General features: G+C 43.7%; 1 protein-coding gene across 1 annotated transcript in view; it reads right to left on the reverse strand.

Moving 5' to 3' along the window:
- ATP5PO (ATP synthase peripheral stalk subunit OSCP) overlaps window positions 1-8,552 on the reverse strand; it is a 32,172-nt gene extending 23,620 nt beyond the window's left edge. The window contains exon 1 of the mRNA XM_033950423.1: window positions 8,443-8,552. Coding sequence (XP_033806314.1) covers window positions 8,443-8,475 — 33 coding nt within the window. The 5' untranslated portion in view covers window positions 8,476-8,552. The remainder of the gene's footprint in view (window positions 1-8,442) is intronic.
- Between the last annotated feature and the right edge of the window lie 9,867 nt (window positions 8,553-18,419).

Genomic DNA, 18,419 nt, shown 5'->3' on the forward strand with positions numbered 1-18,419 from the left:
CAAAAAGGCTATATGAGAGTATGAAGTACATGCAGTGAATTGTAGATGTGAATTACATGTATTAAGCCATTGAAGAAATTGGTGGAATAAATCAATAGTGTTAGTCCAGATCAAAAAAACATCATCTATATATCGTTTCCACGTATACACCTCTGAGAAGTATATAGATGAGTACAAAAAAATCTCCTCAAAATCTGTGACATACAGACATGCCAGAGACGGGGCCATAGTAGCCCCCATTGCAGTTCCCTGAATTTGTTGGTAAAACTCAACATCAAACATAAAATAATTATGTTGAAGAGCAATACTAGCTATGGAAACTAAAAAATCTACTCTAGCTTTGGTTAATTGAAGAGTGTTAAGATGTTTCCGCACCACCTCAATGGCACCACATTGAGGAATATTAGTATATAGAGCCTGAATGTCAAGCGTGACAAGCAGCGCTCCTGGAGGGATACAATGTGGCTCCTGGAGCCAAACTAACATAGATGTGGTATCTTTTACATAGGACTTAGCACCAGACACTAAAGGTTTCAAATAGAAATCTACAAAATCCGACAATGGCTCTAGGACAGAACCAATGCCAGAAACGATGGGGCGCCCAGGAGGATTAGTCAGATGTTTATGAATTTTAGGGACAAAATATATGACAGGGATAGTGGGATGATTTTGGTGAAGAAAACGGTACTCCCTGTCAGTAATGGTCCCCTGTTCCAATGCTTGTAAAAGGATATGGTGAATGGCGTCAGAAATGCTAACTGTGGGATCACAAGGCAGAGCTAAATAGTAATGCCTATCACTGAGTTGCCTACGGGCTTCAGCTACATAGGCATCTGTGTCTTGAACGACAATACCCCCTCCTTTATCAGCCGCCTTAATGACAATTTTTGGATCATGAGCCAGTGTGTTTAAGGCAGTGGTCATTTCTAATGACATATTACGTCTGCTGTGGGAGGGTTGGCGTTCTAAATTCAAAATATCTCTCTCAACTAGATTGTAGAAAACTTGTAAATGTGGATCCAACGGCCCAGGGGGATTCCATGTAGAGGGTTTATGTAACTCCGTGGGGCCAGAATCAAATGGTTTATCTTGAAAGTACAATTTGAGATTACACTTTCTGACAAGTTTATATAGGCTAACTCTGGTATCCAAGGGGTTGTAATTTGTGAAAGGGACAAATGACAACCCCTTGGAAAGAACAGCAACTTCATCTGTTGTCAAACTTCTACTGGACAAGTTAAATACATTATTGCCTATACTCAGGGTTTCGGAGGCCGCTGCGCACCAGCTTCAAGATTTACAATTTGTGGTACTAGAGGTAGCCCGAGGCATCAGAGGAGGCAATTCTCAAGCATGGCTATGGAAACGTGAGCAAAGTTGGATTTACTACTGGCAGACAGTATCTCCCTCTGGTTTGAATAAGGAAGTGGAGTGGTGGGCGTTCCTTCATTGATTGACATCTTCTTTCATGCATAAAAGCCGGGTGCTCAGCTGAGCACTGACGTCACAGGAAACTGAAAAATTATAGAATCAACAGTAGGTGTCCCGCCGACAGCGTCGAGAGTTTGGTAAAGTTTTTTGGCTAAGGCTAAGGCTTTGATACTTATTACTGACTTTTGATACTTCCATGCACTTTGTTTCTTTGATGTTGCAGGACTGATTTACAATCATTAGCAGTGAATATACAGTTTGCAAGTGGGTTCTCTGAAGAAGCCGGTGAGGCGAAACGCGTCAGGACCCTGTTACACCTATGCACGCTCTATATTACAGCTAAGTTGCTTAAACCTTTTTGAAGCTTTAACTATTTAAAGTCATTTATAAATTGGATTTACCGTTTTTGGATCTATGAACTTTACAAACCAATTCAGTATTACTTCACAACATCTTTTATAACCCGGTGCAATGATCGATACCATTTAAGTCTCTTTAGGGCTTTTTGCCTTCATTGAGTTCTTTACCTTTCCATCGTGGAATCTGAGCACCATTGTATATTAAAAGACGTTTGAAGCATACAGTGTTCCTTTTTCTGCCAATTTCTTGTTGAAAGATACCAATCAGATAATTTCTGGCCACCCACTAGATATTAATGTATGCGGTATACATGTACCAAATAAAAACAAATTATAAAAAATAATAAAGTATACTGTATGTCTATGAGGTTCAGATACCTATATAATACTCAAGGTCAGTGTCTCACAAACTTTCTCAAGCCACGGCACACTAAACATAGTGGCTGCAGCACGAGGTATCTGGAAATGCGCAGACGTCGACGCACATGCATGACATCATGTACAATGGCCCTACAGACGGGCCTTGAGCCTCCAGTGGGGGGTGGCGGAAGTGAAGATGCGCAGAGAGGAGTGGTGCTGGCTGATTGGCTACAGCAGGGGTGTCAAAGTCCCTGCTCGAGGGCCGCAATCCAGTCGGGTTTTCAGGATTTCCCCAATGAACATGCATAAGAACATAAGAACTGCCGCTGCTGGGTCAGACCAGTGGTCCATTGTACCCAGCAGTCCGCTTACACGGCAGCCCCCAGGTCAAAGACTAGTGCTCTAAATGAGTCCAGCCTCACCTGCGTACATTCCAGTTTAGCAGGAACTTGTCCAACTTTGTCTTGAATCCCTGGAGGGTGTTTTCCCCTACAACAGACTCCGGAAGAGCGTTCCAGTTTTCCACCACTCTCTGGGTGAAGAACTTCCTTACGTGCATACGGAATCTATCCCCTTTCAACTTTAGAAAGTGCCCTCTCGTTCTCCCTACCTTGGAGAGGGTGAACACTGTCTTTATCTGCTAAGTCTATTCCCTTCATTATTTTAAATGTTTCGATCATGTCCCCTCTCAGTCTCCTCTTTTCAAGGGAGAAGAGGCCCAGTTTCTCCAATTTCTCACTGTATGGCAACTCCTCCAGTCCCTTAACCATTTTGGTCGCTCTTCTCTGGACCCTTTCGAGTAGTACTGTGTCCTTCTTCATGTATGGCGACCAGTGCTAGATGCAGTACTCCAGGTGAGGGCGCACCATGACCCGGTAAAGCGGCGTGATAACCTTCTCCGATCTGTTAGTAAATCCCTTCTTAATCATTCCTAGCATTCTGTTTGCCCTTTTCTCCACCGGCACACATTGTGCGGATGGCTTCATTGACTTCTCGATCGACTTGTCGATCAGAACTCCCAAGTCTCTTTCATTGGAGAAATCCTGAAAACCCGATTGGATTGCGGCCCTCGAGGAGGGACTTTGACACCCCTGGCCTACAAGATATGCCTCTCACTGAGAGAGTTGCGTCCCATAGGCAATCAGCCGGCGCCTTCTCCTTCCCGGCATCTCAGGGCACACCTGAAATTTTGAGAGCCATACTAGTGTGCCACGGCACACAATTTGCGATACACTGCTCAAGCTAAGTAAACGTACTGGTATTACGATATTGTTGGGGCAACATGAATTCAGAACTCCCACACAGTAGACAAACTGAACCAAAAAACTAAGTGGAGAAACCAGATCTCAATATGTTACGCTCCTCAATTCATAAGAAATTAATTGGAGCTCATATTATTATAGATCTGTGAATAAAAAACGCCACTTAACAAATATAAATTTCAATCAGTCTTCAGCTTATGAAAATATCCATTGCATTTAAAGTCCACAACAATATACTTCACACAACTTGGCTTTTATGATTTGTAAGTAGATCGTTTTAATGTGTCTGTGCAAAACATTCCAGAAAAGACCAGTTCCAGTACTACCATGTTTCCCTGAAAATAAGACAATTTGGGGGTCTAAAAAAATGCACTAGGGCTTACTTTCGAGGATGTCTTATTTTTTTCATGTACAACAATGATCTCTCCCTTCCTCTCTCCCACCCCAATTCTTCCTCTTTCTTTCCCCCTCCCCCCCATGTGCAGCATCTTTCTATCCCTCCCTCCCATTTCCCTGTGCAGCAGAACTCCACGACCCTCCCACCATGAGACTGACATACCTCCGTTCCAAGGCCTCCTAAAGCAGCAGGGATGGGGGTTGCTGAATTGACAAGTCCAATTTTTTCAGCAAATCAGACAGCGATGGAGTCAGGGAGTGTCGGGGACATTCGGGGGGGGGGGGGGTGCGAGAGGGCTTTGGGGGTCGATAGTTAGGGCTTATTTTTGGGGTAGGACTTATATTAGGAGCATCTTTAAAAATAATTTTAGGGCTCATTTTCGGGATAGGTCTTATTTTGGGGGAAACAGGGTATAATCACTATTCTATGTAGAGAAATACTTTGCTTGATTGCTTCAGATGATGTTACTGGAACTGCTGTTCTTAAATCCAATTCCCAACAGGGTACTCCTGTTTTGCCTCAAAAGGCTACATCAGGGGAATGGCTAAGCATTTATAGGGTTGAGATGCCAGCTGACATTGTTATTACACTGAAATAGGTATTTCCAACCTCAGCACCTGCCCAGTCAGGTTTTCTACAATGAATATGCATGAAATCTATTTCCACAGAACGGAGGGAGTGCATGCAAACAGATCTCATTTATTTCGTTTTCTATCCTATTTTCCCCAAAGAGCTCAGAACAAGCTACAGGTGCATATTCATGGAGGAAATCCTGAAATCTCAATTGGGTTGCAGCTCTCAAAAACCGAGATGGCCACTCCTGCACTAAGCTATTGTACTAGATCTGTGGCTCTCAACCCAATCCTCAAGACGCATCTAGCCAGTCCAGTTTTCAGGATACCCATAAAAAATATGCATGACTGAATCATTTTAATTGCACTGCCTCCCTTGTATGCAAATATTTTCATGAATATCCATTGGTAATATCCTGAGAATGTAAAAGCTGTTACTTACAGATCTGCTCCTTCCTTCTTTCCTAGCTCTCTCTGGCCTCTGTTTCATCAACAACTTTCTACTTGTCACTAGTCTTACTATAAAAGATACATTTTAAACATATAAAATGCAGGTTATGCCTGCTGTACATGTATCAGAAGAAGAAATCTATGAGGCTGAACTAGAGAAATGATAAGCAATATTAATTAAAAGTTCAAAAGAATAAACTGAATCACAGTTACCGGATGCTAGGGTCCACCTTGGGGATTAGCGCCCAAGAAAAGGATCTGGGTATCATTGTAGACAATACGATGAAACCTTCCGCCCAATGTGTGGCAGCGGCCAAAAAAGCAAACAGGATGCTGGGAATTATTAAAACAAGGGATGGTTAACAAGACTAAGAACGTCATAATGCCCCTGTATCGCTCCATGGTGCGACCTCATTTGGAGTATTGCGTTCAATTCTGGTCTCCTTATCTCAAGAAAGATACAGTGGCAGTAGAAATGGTTCAAAGAAGAGTGACCAAGATGGTAAAGGGGATGGAACTCCTCTCGTATGAGGAAAGACTAAAACAGTTAGGGTTCTTCACCTTGGAAAAGAGACAGCTGAGGGAAGATAGGATTGAAGTCTACAAAATCCTGAGTGGATTAGAATGGGTACAAGTGAAGGAAAAGACATGGGGAAGCCACTGCTTGTCCTGTAGCATGGAATATTGCTACACCTTGGGTTTTGGCCAAGTACTAGTGACCTGGATTGGCCACTGTGAGAACGGGCTACTGCAGGGGTGTCCAACCTTTTGGCCGCATTGGCCAAAAAAAATGTTTCTGGGGCCGCACAAACGCTGCAGCAAGACAGAGGAGGGAGCCGGGAACACAGTAAACACCTAGGAGCATCGGAGGAAAACACTGCATTGCCCACGACCGGGGCCGCACAAAATACTTCACTGGGCCGCAGGTTGGACACCCCTGGGCTACTGGGCTTGATGGACCATTGGTCTGACCCAGTAAGGCTATTCTTATGTTCTTAAGCTAATGTGCAAAAATATCTGGCTGAAAATAATCGCACTTCAGAACAGAACACTGCTACAACTGAGGTAAAGCACAATATTCTGTAACATGCCAACTAAATACTATGATTATCAAGTCTAACTTGTTTGTATTTGATTTATTTAGAATACACGGGATACATAGACTCAGGGAGACATGAATGCAGACCCAGGAGACAGACTGAGCGTAGCTGAATCGTAATTTGGGTAGGGACACGATCTGAGTATTTCTATTCATTGCAAATGGCCTTCCTTTATGTTTGAAATAGAGAATGAAACGGTGACAAAATTCATCACCGTTCCTGTCCCCGCGGATAACCGCGGGAAACCATCTTCATGTCATTCTTTAAGGAGAGAGGGAAGAATCAGAGTATAATTGGGCACAATCACTGACCCGCAATCTTTGCTTTGAAGAATGCTGGTGTAGAAGGACCGAGGTTGAAATAGACACTAGAAAATGACATGGGATTATTTCCCGCGGTTATCTGCGGGGACGGTGATGAATTTTGTCACCGTGTCATTCTCTAGTTTGAAAGATCTTTATTAACCACACCAAGTTAACAGTACACTTGAAAGAGCATGCTTTTTTGCTACAAAAGCTATCCTGTTTCATCTTGGACCCGACCTTTCTTTGGTGAGAATTAAAGCTTCAAAAAACATGCTCTTTCAAATTATATATATATATATTTATTTATTTTTAAACTACACATTAGAGATATTTGAATCTGAAAAAGTGAAAATTTGCATAAATGCATAAAGACATATTTTTTGGATGGTCATATCTTCAGCTTCACTTGACTGTAAAAGCTCATACTGCAAACCTTGGAAGTACCTCATGGTACATGTCTGCTGGTAAAGTTGTACCCTCAGCTGACTTACCTACCAGCAGCAGTATGAAGCCAAACTGCCAAAAATTTTCATTTGTGAATTTTTTTGCCTACTTTGCTGACCTGTAGAAATGGAAGCACGTTCACAAAAGATTTCAAACTTGGCATATAAACTTGCACCAAGGTGTTGTACTAAACTGCAAAATTTCAGTCTCCTTCTGCCACAGTGCTTAAGCAAAGTTGGCGTTTTAGGTCACACAAGGCATGGGAGTGGATCGATTGCTTTTGTTCAACCACCCCTAGCTCCTGAGCAAATTGAGATAGATCAAAAAATTTTGCAGAGTTTCATTTGAGACCCTAGACAACACCCCTGTAAAAGTTGGTTAGATTTTAAGGGGGTCGAGCGTGGGCGGTTTTCAGTATTGGTCCACTTGACATGGAACGATCTTATGGCTAATCTGAGCACCATATCTTTCTACCTAAACCAATTCCCCCAGTGTACATTTCAGAGGACAACATTCCTGCGCAGAATTTCCTTATTCCACACAGAATCCCAACTGTGTCAGCATCTTCAGGTCGCAGAATCAGCAGCAATTCCTACACACTGTCTGCCGCTAACCCAGAAGTCTCTCCGCAGCAAAGGGATGGCTTCTGGGTTAGAAGCAGGCTCCTTGTAAGAGTCACTGCCAGTACCGTGACCCAAAGAAGCAAGCCTTAGAGAATACAAGGGCTGGAGAGGAAGCAAAGTTAATGGCATGGGGGGGGGGTGAGAGGAAGGAAAGATGCTGGCAAAGGGGTAAGAGGAAGGAAAGATGCTGGCGAAGGGGAAGAGTGAGTGGAAGGAAAGATGCTGGCACAAGGGGAGGGGTGAGAGGAAGGAAAGATGCTGGCAACTCCAGACTCCATCCCTTCTATCACTACACCTTATGCATTGAACAGACTACCTGAGTCATTACATCAGGCTCCATCATCCCCCCCATCCATTAGATCACTAGACAGTCTTTGGAACTTCAGGAAAGCCATGAAAACCTTCCTCTTTGCAAACCCAGCTCCTTAACGACCTGCGTCTACACCCCTAACAGATGGATCTCAAAAGCACCACCTAATGCACCAAACAGAATCTCACTAAAACTCGCATGCCACCGCAAATAAAACTTGAATTACTACCACATTCTCCGACAACACAGATGCACCCACCTGTTAAGGAAAGCTATTTTACCTCCATGTTATATCTATACCGAAAATGATGCAGTTTAAACCACCCTATGTCCACTAAGTCTGCATGTTATGTCTATATTGTAAATGCTGTAATCTGCACCCCCTTTGTCTATACTGTAAATGCTGTAAAGTCTGTCCTACCCATTCTATATGAATGTGCTCTTGTAACCCGTTCTGGGCTCATTTTGGGAGCACGGGCTAAATAAATGACTAAATAAAATAAATAAATGTGGCCCTGCATCATTCCTGAATCTGCTGCAGATGAAGTGTAGGAGTCTAGGCCATTGGAAAGACTGCTCAATGAAATCAAATGAAGCCGCAACCGCGTTCTTAAGTCGGGCGTCTGTAACTCGGGGACTGCCTGTAGAATCCATTCAGAGGGGCCCGTACAAGGCGGCTCCTTCCATCTCACAGAGCTCCGCCGCGAATACGGGAGATATCCGAACTCTGCCACCCACCCCAGCGTTATCGTAGCGTAACAGCGAGACGAATCTCCTCCCGTAACACCCAAGGGGACAAGGTCCTTGAGAGCCGTCCTTCCAATGTTACCTTTTGCCTGAACCCGGTCACCGCAGCCGCCATCTTTCTCTTCAGGCCCCCGGTCTAGGTCAAAGAGATCTCACGTCTTGCGCATGCGCGGAAACTAGCCAAGGCACTGGGTAACGTAGTCCTTCGTCGCGGAGCGCAGTGCCTCAGAAGTTGACGTTACGCAGAGCTCAGTGTACGCAACCTCTCTGGGACGACCGGAGGCGGTGGCCATCTTGTAAGTGGCCAGCAAGCGGTGCAGCCTGGAAGACAGAGCTAGTGTGGGGGAAAAAGCGATCGGGTTTGCATTACAGAAAGTAGGGCTGCTAGCTTTTTGAAAGACGAGAAAGGGCCATATGCCCTTGCCCCACCCATTATTATTTTTTGGTTATTCTTTATTTAAAGGTTGCATAGATACAAATGAACAGACAAAACATAGCCAAACTGGCAGCAGAAAAATATCAACAGCCCCCCAAACTCCCGAAATCAAGAGCAACCCCCCCCCCTTCCCAGTGAAACCCTCCTCCCATTTTATAACAAATAAACTTTAGGGAGGTCAAAGGTTCCAGCACCTACAGGCCAAATAGAACGTGGTTGTTTTCTTCAGTCTAGGGTTGTTAGTTTTTGAAAGGCAAAAACCAGCCCCCCTGCCTCATTCTCTCTACAACAAATAAAGCAAAGATTGCTGCACATGTTTTCAGTCTGAAAGCCCAAGTTCATATGATATATAGTGCATGTGCTTGCACTGTTCAGGTCTATGAACTTTAGTTCCCCATATCAATGAGTAGCAGAAAGCCTGTTGGGTTGATTGGGTAAGCTCTGCTCCCAACTTTCATCCTGATTTCTCACTTTACAATTATACTGTATTTGTCGTTCTTACATACATTTGGTTTATAAATCATATTCCCAGACTAACCAATAACACCCCCTCCCCCACAACGTGTATTTTGTAATATAGCAAACCGACATTTTTTTTAAAATCTATTAAAATTCGGATGTCACATCAGTTAGCAGCAACACAAACCCTCTCCACTGTGGGGAACATAATTAAAAAAACATAGACATCAATAATGCATCCTAATTACCAGGACGTCCAAGTGCCAGTAATCAAAAATGTCTTTCTGTACGTCTAGCGAGGTGTTCAGCCTCTGAATGTTCAGAGCACGAGATAAGCATGATGGAGACGTGTTATGGGCGGGCTTTGGGCAGTCTCAGGGCAGGTTAGACATAGACGTCTTGCAGCAATAAATATTTTGCAAAACATCCTGGACATAACTTATACGATTGGCCTGATGGCCTAGACGTCTATATAGAGGATTTTCAAAAAAATATATATTTCTAGATGTATGGTGGTTTGCCTTTTGAAAATAAGCATTCTCTTACTGCCAGCTTTGGACATCTAGTGCCATACATCCAAATTGAACTTAGATGTACATTTTTAAAATGCCCCTCTGTGAAGTAACGCAGGAACATAAGAACAGCCATGCTGGGGAAGACCAGTGGTTCACCTAGCTTAGTTTTCCTGTTTCCAACAGTGGCCAATCCAAGTCACAGTACCTGGAATACCCCAAATAGTAGCAACATTCCATGGCTATATTGTATTTAAAAAATGCACCCTCCCTTTCAGAATCACTGAGCTCTGGAACAATTTTACCTCCCCTCTTAGGAATCTGAACTCCCTCCAACTTTTCCGTAAACATCTGAAAACCTGGTAACTCTTCCTCTCTCTGGTTACTCTGTCCTAAATTTTCTCTTCATTTTGTCTTTTCCTTTCACTGGAGTTCCTTTCTACCCTAACCCTTGTTAACCGTGTCGAGCTTTACGATGATGCGGTATACAAACCCAAGGTTTAGTTTAGTTTAGTTTAATTTGGATTGTCAACAGTTGCAAATTCCATAAATGAGACACCTGAGTAATACACTTAAGAGATTGTTTGCAGTTACTAGATCGAGTGGGCAAGATTGAAATGAATGCATTTACAAGATTTGAAGAGCATTTCAGACAACTGTTTGGGGAGGCCTTTGGGTGCCGCACGTTGGAGATCACTAACCTAGGGCATCCGATACCCTTGGGCTGTCCTTGGATGCTGGGGTCGATCAACTTTGATCTGACCTATCTTGGCACATTTTAGGTTCCTACAGTTATTACCTTCATCTGTTTGGCTAATGAAAAAACTGTGGACTTAGTGGCCCTTTGGTTTCCTTACTTCCTAGTCAACTCTTTGTTCGTAGAAATGTTCTCCAGTCGTCTCATTTGATTTCTGCTCTCACAATTCAGCTCATCTTAGCAGTGAAAACACTTCCTACCCTGCTTTACTGCACACTGATATGACATCGAATTTCAAATTTATTATTTATTTAAAAGATTTCTTAACGGCCTATAACATGTTGTACAAACAATAAATGCAGCAGTTCCTTCATATCAGCCATGATTTACGGCACTCAACAATGTATCAATACAGGAACATTTATAACCCAGGAAAGACATTTATTGAAATGTTTCTACAAATAATGTAGTTTTTAGGTGTTTCTTAAACTTCTGAAAATCTGTAAGAGCACTTAGCGGTCCAGTCAACTTATTCCACAGCGCTATTCCCATGAAAGAGAGAGCAGAAGACCTAGTGCTCTGCTGAGAAGCCTTATCAGATATATAAGCAGTGTACATGCCGTGTTTCCATGAAAATAAGGCAGTGTCATATTAATTTTGGGTCCAAAAAACATATTAGGGCTTATTTTCGGGGGATGTCTTATTTTTTTCATGTAGAACAATCATCTCTCCCTCTCTTCCACCCCATTTTGTCCTCTTTCTTTCTCCCCTCTCCCCAATGTGCAGCATCTTCCTATCGCTCTCTCCCATTCCCCTGTGCAGCAGAACCCCACCGATCCTCCCACCAAGAGACTGACATACCTCCACTCCAAGGCCTCCTGAAGCAGCAGCGGTGGGGGTTGCTGAATCGACGAGTCCAATTTTTTGGGCAAATCAGGCAGCACTAGTGTCAGGGATGGAGTCAGGGAGTGTCAGGGACATTCGGGGGGAAGGGCTTTGGGGGTCGATGTTAACTAGGGCTTATTTTTGAAGTAGGGCTTTATATTAGGAACATCTTTAAAAATCATGCTAGGGCTTATTTTCAGGATAGGTCTTATTCTTGGGGAAACAGGGTAAAAAAAATTATATAAATATCTAATCGAATCTAAACCTTAGATTTCTATACCGTATCATCTCCTGAAGTAGGGGCTCGACTCGGTTTACATAAGACTTCAATAAACGTGGAAATCAGTTTAACTAACATGTGAATTACTAAACAAAAGACAATTAACACTCCTTAGTACCATTTCCCCAAAACTGTTGAAATAGCGTTGTTTTCATCGATTTAAGAAAAGTCTGGAGAGAGAACAGAGTTCTAATATAACTAGACTTAGGTTAACAAATACTAACTGACAAACAAAACAAATTATTCACACAAGCGGAAAAAGGAAAGAAATACAAAACATCGCAAACTTTTAAGATAAAAAAGTGACATTAAAAAAATAATAAATATTCTATAAAATGTCTCCCTCTCTTATTGCTGCTGAGATACACCCATACATTCTTTTCTTGGCCACTGGAACAAATCTGAAGAGGCAAGTCATTTGACCTTTGATTTAACAGCATGATTACATGTTGCAATAGAGAGATAAAGTGGTTTTTACTGTGTATGTAGCCAGAGCATTGGGTCACACTCCCCAAAACCTAGTGTTATATATAAGTGACACCTGCAGTCATAAAGGCTATTGTGGTGTACAGTTGGGTACAGTAGATTTTTGGAGAGTTTTGAAGGGCTCCCCATACAATATATATATATATATTTTTTTTTTTTTTTTAAATTCTTTATTCATTTTTAAATCAAATATATAGTGCAAACAAGTGAACAAACAAGTAATATAACAAAATGCACTCTATTCCAATCACATACTATAAAGTTGTTAAACCCCACCTCCCCCCTCCCCTCCTGGATGTGCAATCTTTAAAAAATCAAAGGGAATTAATATTAATACAGTATATCATAATTTGCAATATTTTGTTAATGGGCCCCAAATTTATTATGATGACCCCTCTGCATGGAAAAAATGTTTTCAAACTTATAAACTTGACATGCGGACTCCCACCAAAAACTGTAATTCAAGTTATCCCAATCTGTATGGCCACTCCTGTCATGATGAGGAGCAATTTATTCTGATTTGCACTTACAGGTTTTTTGGTTAATAATATCATTCCAAATAATACAGTGCAGCTGGGCAGCAGTAAGGCTGGGGACTCGCGCATGCGCACTCCTGCAAAGCCACGGACATACAGATCAGGGAAAACAGAAGCACGCAGTTGAGTGCGCATGCGCGGCTAGCGTTTTATTATTTTAGATATCTTAGGTGATAAACTAGGAGGAGGGTATATCATATATTTATTATTGGTGACTTTCAGTGCATCGGACCTCCCATAACCTACGTTATCTCAGGTCCACATTCTAAATATATTTAGATATATTTTGTGTTATATGTAGGGTAAGACAAAATTATCAGTGGGATTATAAAAATTGATTGATGAATTAATAGGCATGAGGAAGCCAATTTTAATTAAATAAATAAAGGAGTTTATAAAATCCGGTAACCCTATTAGTTTGCTAATAAGTGTATTTATTGGGTTGGATTATAGTTAAGAAGATCCACTTTCTGTACTCAAAGTAAATCATAATAACATTTTTATTGCCTTTCATGTTCTTTTCATTATGGGGGTCAGTATTCAACCGGATGCCTCAAGGAGTATCCATTCTGTAAAGTGCATTTGGGCACCCAGATTCCGTTATGGAATACTAGGTAATCCAACATTGATGATCCTTACATTTAAGCGCCTGCAGTTATATCAGCCATAGAGCTGGCAAAATTGCAGCCATGTAAATGCAGAAAGGATATGTATAACAGTATTCTTTAAGATACGCTCATGAGTGGGACCCCTGCTCATATCTCTTCATGCTCTACCCTTATACATCCTCTTACATGTATGTGTTGTGTAACTTACTTATACTGGAATCGCTATGGGTCAAATTGCCGGGAAACAAGGGTGCAGGCATAAAACTGGGGCTGTACTATCGCCCACCTGGTACGCCGGAAGAAATCGGACACGACTTGGAAGCTGAACTGAGACAAGAATGCAGGACTGGAAGTGTAACAGTGATGGGGGACTTCAACTACCCGGGGATTGACTGGAGTACGGGTCACTCCAACTGCACTAGGGAAACAGGATTTGTAGAAGCTGTGAGGGACTGCTTCATGGAGCAACTAGTCAGGGAACCGACGTGAGGGAGTGCTACTCTTGACCTCATCCTAAACGGATTAGGGGAGCCTGCAAGAGGGGTAGAAGTGGGAGGACCACTAGGCAACAGTGACCACAACGCGATCCGATTCACATTAGAAAGGGGGACACCCACAGTAAGGAGGACCGCAACAACTGCGCTCAACTTCAGGAAAGGAAACTATGTTGCTATGAGGGAAATGGTGAGGAGGAAGCTCAAAAACATCCTTAGGATGGAGACTGTAGGAAGTGCCTGGACCCTATTCAGGGACACCCTGCAGGAAGCACAAAGAATGTACGTCCCAAGTTTCAGGAAAGGCGGCAAGAACAAGCGGTCAAAGGACCCGGTTTGGATCTCAACAGAAGTAAAGAGGGCAATAAACGACAAGAAAGTGTCCTTCCGGAGATGGAAAAAGGATCCAACGGAGGAAAATCACCAGGCGCACAGGAAATGCCAAAAGGAATGCCACCGAGAGGTTAGAAAAGCAAAAGGGAAATACGAAGAGGGGCTGGCCAGGGAGGCGAAAAACTTCAAGGCATTCTTCAGTTACGTAAAAGGGAAGCGACCAGTGAGAGAGGAGGTGGGGCCGTTGGACGATGGGGATAGGAAGGGAGTGATTAAGGAGGATAAAGAGGTAGCTGAGAGGTTGAACACGTTCTTCTCGTCGGTTTTCACGAGAGAAGACACATCTAATATACCGGACTCAGAGGAGCTCATGAGTGGGGAACAGGCTGAAAAATTAGAACACATAGAGGTAAGTAAGGAGGATGTCCTCAAACAGATAGATAGGTTAAAATGCGGCAAATCGCCGGGCCCGGACGGGATCCACCCAAGGGTTCTGAAAGAACTAAGACAAGAAATAGCGGGCACAATCCAGCATGTTTGCAACCTATCCTTGAAAACTGGAGAGGTACCAGAGGACTGGAAATTGGCGAATGTCACACCTATCTTCAAGAAGGGATCGAGGGGTGACCCCGGAAACTACAGGCCGGTGAGCCTGACTTCAATTATAGGGAAGATGGTGGAAGCTATGATCAAGGACGGTATTTGCGAGCACATCGAGAGATATGGCCTACTGAGAACAAGCCAGCATGGATTCTGTAAGGGAAGGTCATGCTTAACGAACCTTCTGTACTTCTTTGAGGGAATAAGCAGTCGGGTGGACAATGGGGAACCTATTGACATCATTTACCTTGATTTTCAAAAGGCTTTCGACAAGGTGCCACATGAAAGGCTGCTTAGGAAGCTGTGGAACCACGGTGTGGGAGGGGATGTGCACAGATGGATCGAGCACTGGTTGTCGGGTAGACTGCAGAGGGTTGGAGTAAAGGGACAATACTCTGACTGGCGGGGAGTCACGAGCGGTGTGCCACAGGGATCGGTGCTGGGGCCGTTACTCTTCAACATATTTATCAATGACCTGGAAAAGGAGGCAAAGTGCGAGGTTATAAAATTTGCAGACGATACCAAACTGTGCGGCAGAGTTAGGTCCAGGGAGGAGTGTGAGGACCTACAAAGGGACCTGGACAAGCTGGAAGACTGGGCAAACAAATGGCAAATGCGATTTAACGTGGAAAAATGCAAGGTCATGCATATAGGGAAAAAGAACCCGTTGTTCGACTACAAATTGGGGGGGGGGCATCGTTGGGAGACAGCAGTCTTGAGAGAGACTTGGGTGTGCTGGTGGATGCATCACTGAAGCCATCTGCACAGTGCGCAGCAGCCTCGAAAAAAGCCAACAGGATGCTGGGCATCATAAAGAGGGGCATCACAACCAGGACGCGGGAAGTCATCATGCCATTGTATCGAGCGATGGTGCGTCCGCATCTGGAATACTGCGTTCAATATTGGTCGCCGTACCTCAAGAAGGACATGGCGGTACTTGAGAGAGTCCAAAGGAGAGCAACGAAACTGGTAAGAGGGCTGGAACACTGCCCATACGCCGAGAGGTTGGATAGGCTGGGGCTCTTCTCTCTGGAAAAGAGGATGCTCAGGGGAGATATGATAGAGACCTTCAAGATCATGAGGGGCATAGAGAGGGTGGATAGGGACAGATTCTTCAGGCTGAAGGGGTCAACAGGCACGAGGGGGCATTCGGAGAAACTGAAGGGAGATAGGTTCAGAACAAATGCAAGGAAGTTTTTTTTCACCCAAAGGGTCGTGGACACTTGGAATGCGCTACCGGAGGAAGTGATAAGGCAGAGTACGGTACAAGGGTTCAAACAGGGATTGGACGGATTCCTGAGGGATAGGGGGATCGTGGGATACTGAGAGAGGTTCTGGGATGTAACACAGGTATAGAAAGCTAAACAGGAAATAAGTATAGAAATCCAACCAGGTCGTGGATGTGCAAGACCGGAGGGTTAGGACTTCGATGGGAAGATAGGACTCAATGGGAAACCAAGGTGGCAAGGGGGCCCCTTCTGGTGACTCAGACAGGCCGTGACCTGTTCGGGCCGCCGCGGGAGCGGACTGCTGGGCGGGATGGACCTATGGTCTGACCCGGCGGAGGCACTGCTTATGTTCTTATGTTCTTACTGTTACAGACTAGCACTTAGGCACCCTGCTGGCCCTGAATGATAGAATTTCCCTGTGTATGTTGAATGGGTCATTTGGCCTTTATCTGCCGTCATGTTTCTCTGTTCCCCACGCTAATAGGGACTGCAGTACTTCTGATAGCCACCAGGGGGAGATGACTGCACACATGGGGTTCTTTAAAACTTAACTCAAATAACATCGTGTAGATTTCTGATTTGTGAGGTGAACTTAAATGTGTTAAACGCTGTCGTGCAGCTTCAGATATAATAGAATTGGCTAATAAATTTTAGACAAAGTAGCATGGTTGCTATGCTACCTGAATGTGCAGAAGTGAAGGCTAGGAAGCATAATATAGGAGAGTTGGTTACATCTACAAAACTTGCTTTTGTGCATTTTTCATGTGGACTTTTTTATTTTTGAAAATGGCCAAAAAAGATAGACGTACAAAGGATCAAAATGTCTATATAAGTCTCACAGTGGTCAATCTAGGTCCCTAGTACCTGGCCAAAACCCAAGAAGTAGCAACATTCCATTCAGAATCCTAAAGAATAACAAAAGATTCCAGAACCCCAAAGAGTAGCAACATTCCAAGCTACCGATCCAGGGCAAGCAATGGCTTCCCCAGGTCTTATATTCTCTCGAGGAGCGCAGAGAAAGAGAGGACATGATAGAAACATTCAAATACATCACGGGTCGCATTGAAGTGGAGGAAGAAATCTTTTTTCTGAAGGGTCCCACATCGACACGAGGGCATCCGTTAAAACTTAAGGGGGGAAGATTCCATGGCGATACCAGGAAATACTTCTTCACCGAACGGGTGATCGATCGATGGAATAATCTTCCTCGCCAGGTGGTCGAGGCCAGTAGCATGCTTGACTTCAAGCGTCGATGGGACCAACAGGTGGGGGTACCACAGAGTTTTGCTTAAAAGATGGATACTTCAGGTGGCGGGGGGTTTGTCTTGAGTAGACTTGTGGGAGGGAGGGTTATTGTGTGGGCAGACTTGTTGGGCCGCCGGCCCTTTTCTGCCGTCAAACTCTATGTTTCTTTGTCTTCCTCAACAACAGACTATGGACCTTTCCTCCAGGAACTTGTCCAAACCTTTCATAAAACCAGCTACGCTATCCTCTTTCTTACCACAACCTCTGGCAACGCGTTCCAGAGCAAGTTTATAGAATTGAGGTTCATTTCTTTAATGTTTTTAAGATTTCTTCTGTGGAGCCCCATTTTATATGGAATGTAAAGATAGGAATTGAGATGTCTACGCTGGGACATGCTCAGTAGTGGCGTAGCGAGGGCGGGAGGCATTGGGGCAGTGGCACCACCCTGCGCGTGCTCCCTTCCCCTGTACCTGTTTAGCTTCCTCTGCACGAGCAGCATCTCTAACTTGCTGCCAATGCTGACGTCGGCTCTCCTTCTGATGTTACTTCCTAGTTGTGGGACCCGGAAGTGATGTCAAGAGGGGAGCGCCGAGGCCACACAGGGCAGGGGAGGAGTAAGAAGCAGCGGGGGGCCCCCACTAAGATGGCACCTGGGGTGATCTGCCCCCCCCCCCTTACTATGCCACTGATGCTCAGTTCTTCTGGTATTTTAGAAAAGGCTTTGCCAATGTTTTTTGTTTTATTAACATTTGATATACCGCTTAAAGCATATTAGAGATCTAAGTGGTTTACAATAAAATACAGGTACTTAGAACTTCCCTTTCTGTCCCGAAGGCTCACAATCAAGCTAAAGTACCTGAGTAATTATTAAAATAGAAAAGATATAACAAAATTCCAAGAATGGTGAGAGAAAGGTACAATTCATTCAAATAATAAAATAAAAGATAAAGAGAATACAATTAAAATATACAAATAAGTTTAAGAGATTGGAGATTGAGCAAAATAAATTCCAATCTGGTGCTCCGTCCAATCATCAATCTGGTGCAATAGAGCTCCACATCTGTAAGGAAGGATCGACACAGAGAAGTGATGGTGGCCATCCCTGCCAGAGGTGAAGGAATCGACGGCTGCAATCTGGGCCCAAGAGCAGAAGTCAAAGAAACCAGGAACCAATGTAGAGCTTTTAAAAAAAATACCTGCAAGAGTGCTCATATATGTATGGGCACAATCAGCAGGAACAGCCTTTTAACATTGAAAAA

This window comes from Geotrypetes seraphini, chromosome 6, assembly GCF_902459505.1.
Source record: "Geotrypetes seraphini chromosome 6, aGeoSer1.1, whole genome shotgun sequence".
In the NCBI taxonomy this organism is placed as follows: Eukaryota; Metazoa; Chordata; class Amphibia; order Gymnophiona; family Dermophiidae; genus Geotrypetes; species Geotrypetes seraphini.